The 1001-nt window shown below is 49.6% G+C and overlaps 1 protein-coding gene and 1 non-coding gene across 2 annotated transcripts; one reads left to right on the top strand and one right to left on the bottom strand.

The window, feature by feature from the left end:
- Nucleotides 1–113: 113 nt before the first annotated feature.
- Pmar_PMAR029210 (hypothetical protein) lies at nt 114–672 on the bottom strand (the record flags this gene model as incomplete). Its single annotated transcript, XM_002776026.1, has 1 exon — nt 114–672. A coding segment is annotated over one exon (559 nt), but the record flags the coding sequence as incomplete, so codon positions are not given.
- Nucleotides 673–797: 125 nt separating this feature from the next.
- Pmar_PMAR029209 lies at nt 798–870 on the top strand. Its single transcript has one exon. It is a non-coding gene; the product is annotated as a tRNA-Arg (tRNA).
- Nucleotides 871–1001: the final 131 nt, after the last annotated feature.

The following is a 1001-nucleotide window of genomic DNA, read 5'->3' as shown; positions in this document are numbered from 1 at the left end:
CTAGTGTTCTGAGCTCGGCCACGATGCGATCGTATAGCGACTTTTCAACATGTTCTCGCCGAGGTCCGTATGTCCCTCGGCCATGAGTAATTTTGCTAAGAATTGTACCCTACCCTTCAGAAGCTCATTCTCCCGAGCCAACTCGTACGCGCTCCGAATCCCGTCTGTTAAATTGTCTTCCTCCCTACTCTCATCCTGTTGCATGAGCTCAGTGATCCTACAATTGAGTGATTGCTTCAGGCGAGAATTTTGATTCTGCAAATTGAGTATCTTTTCCGACTTTGCTTTTAGACGGAGTTGCAAGCAAGTGCAAAGGTCTTCACTCTCCTTATTCAAGGCGAAAGCAGACTGATATGCACACTTCAAACATGAAGCCGTTTTCTGCAGTTCCCTGAGCCGTGAGTCGTTCCGATTATCCCTCTTGGACTGGTCCCATTGGATGTCTTGAACTTCTCTTTCGGCTTTGAATTTCTCAGCGCGATATCTAGCAACCCGTTGCTCAGCCTCAGTCAACTTCCTTCTAGCGCCTTCGAGCTCCCCTTGTAACGCCTGTAGTTGTGTTGCTCGCGATGCACATTGTTGCCGTGCTGCTTCACCTTCCGCACTCATGCGGCGAGCCGTGCTGTCAAGCTCGCTGCACTTCTCTTCGAGCTTATCTATCTCTTGGGCCATATAGTTTTCACGTCTTCGTGCATCTTGAAGTTCTTGTTGGAGCACACTGATCGAGATCCCCTGATTTCAAGAAACAACTATCTTCGGAAGCGGGTAAGGTTCCTTAACGTTCAATGAATTTCATTGCCCTGCTGGCCCAATGGATAAGGCGCCACCCTCCTAAGGTGGAGATTCCGGGTTCGATCCCCGGGTAGGGTATATATTTTCAACGGTCTCTATCCATCTGCTGGGCTCCAAACCTCACCTCGTTCCTTGCCTCAATCGTATGCAGCCCTTTCACGACCTCGATGGCGAATGAGCTGGCTGACGTCGAAGTGAATGAACTCATG

Source organism: Perkinsus marinus (genome assembly GCF_000006405.1).
Source record: "Perkinsus marinus ATCC 50983 genomic scaffold scf_1104296954694, whole genome shotgun sequence".
In the NCBI taxonomy this organism is placed as follows: domain Eukaryota; phylum Perkinsozoa; order Perkinsida; family Perkinsidae; genus Perkinsus; species Perkinsus marinus.
This window is presented reverse-complemented; position numbering and strand designations above follow the sequence as displayed.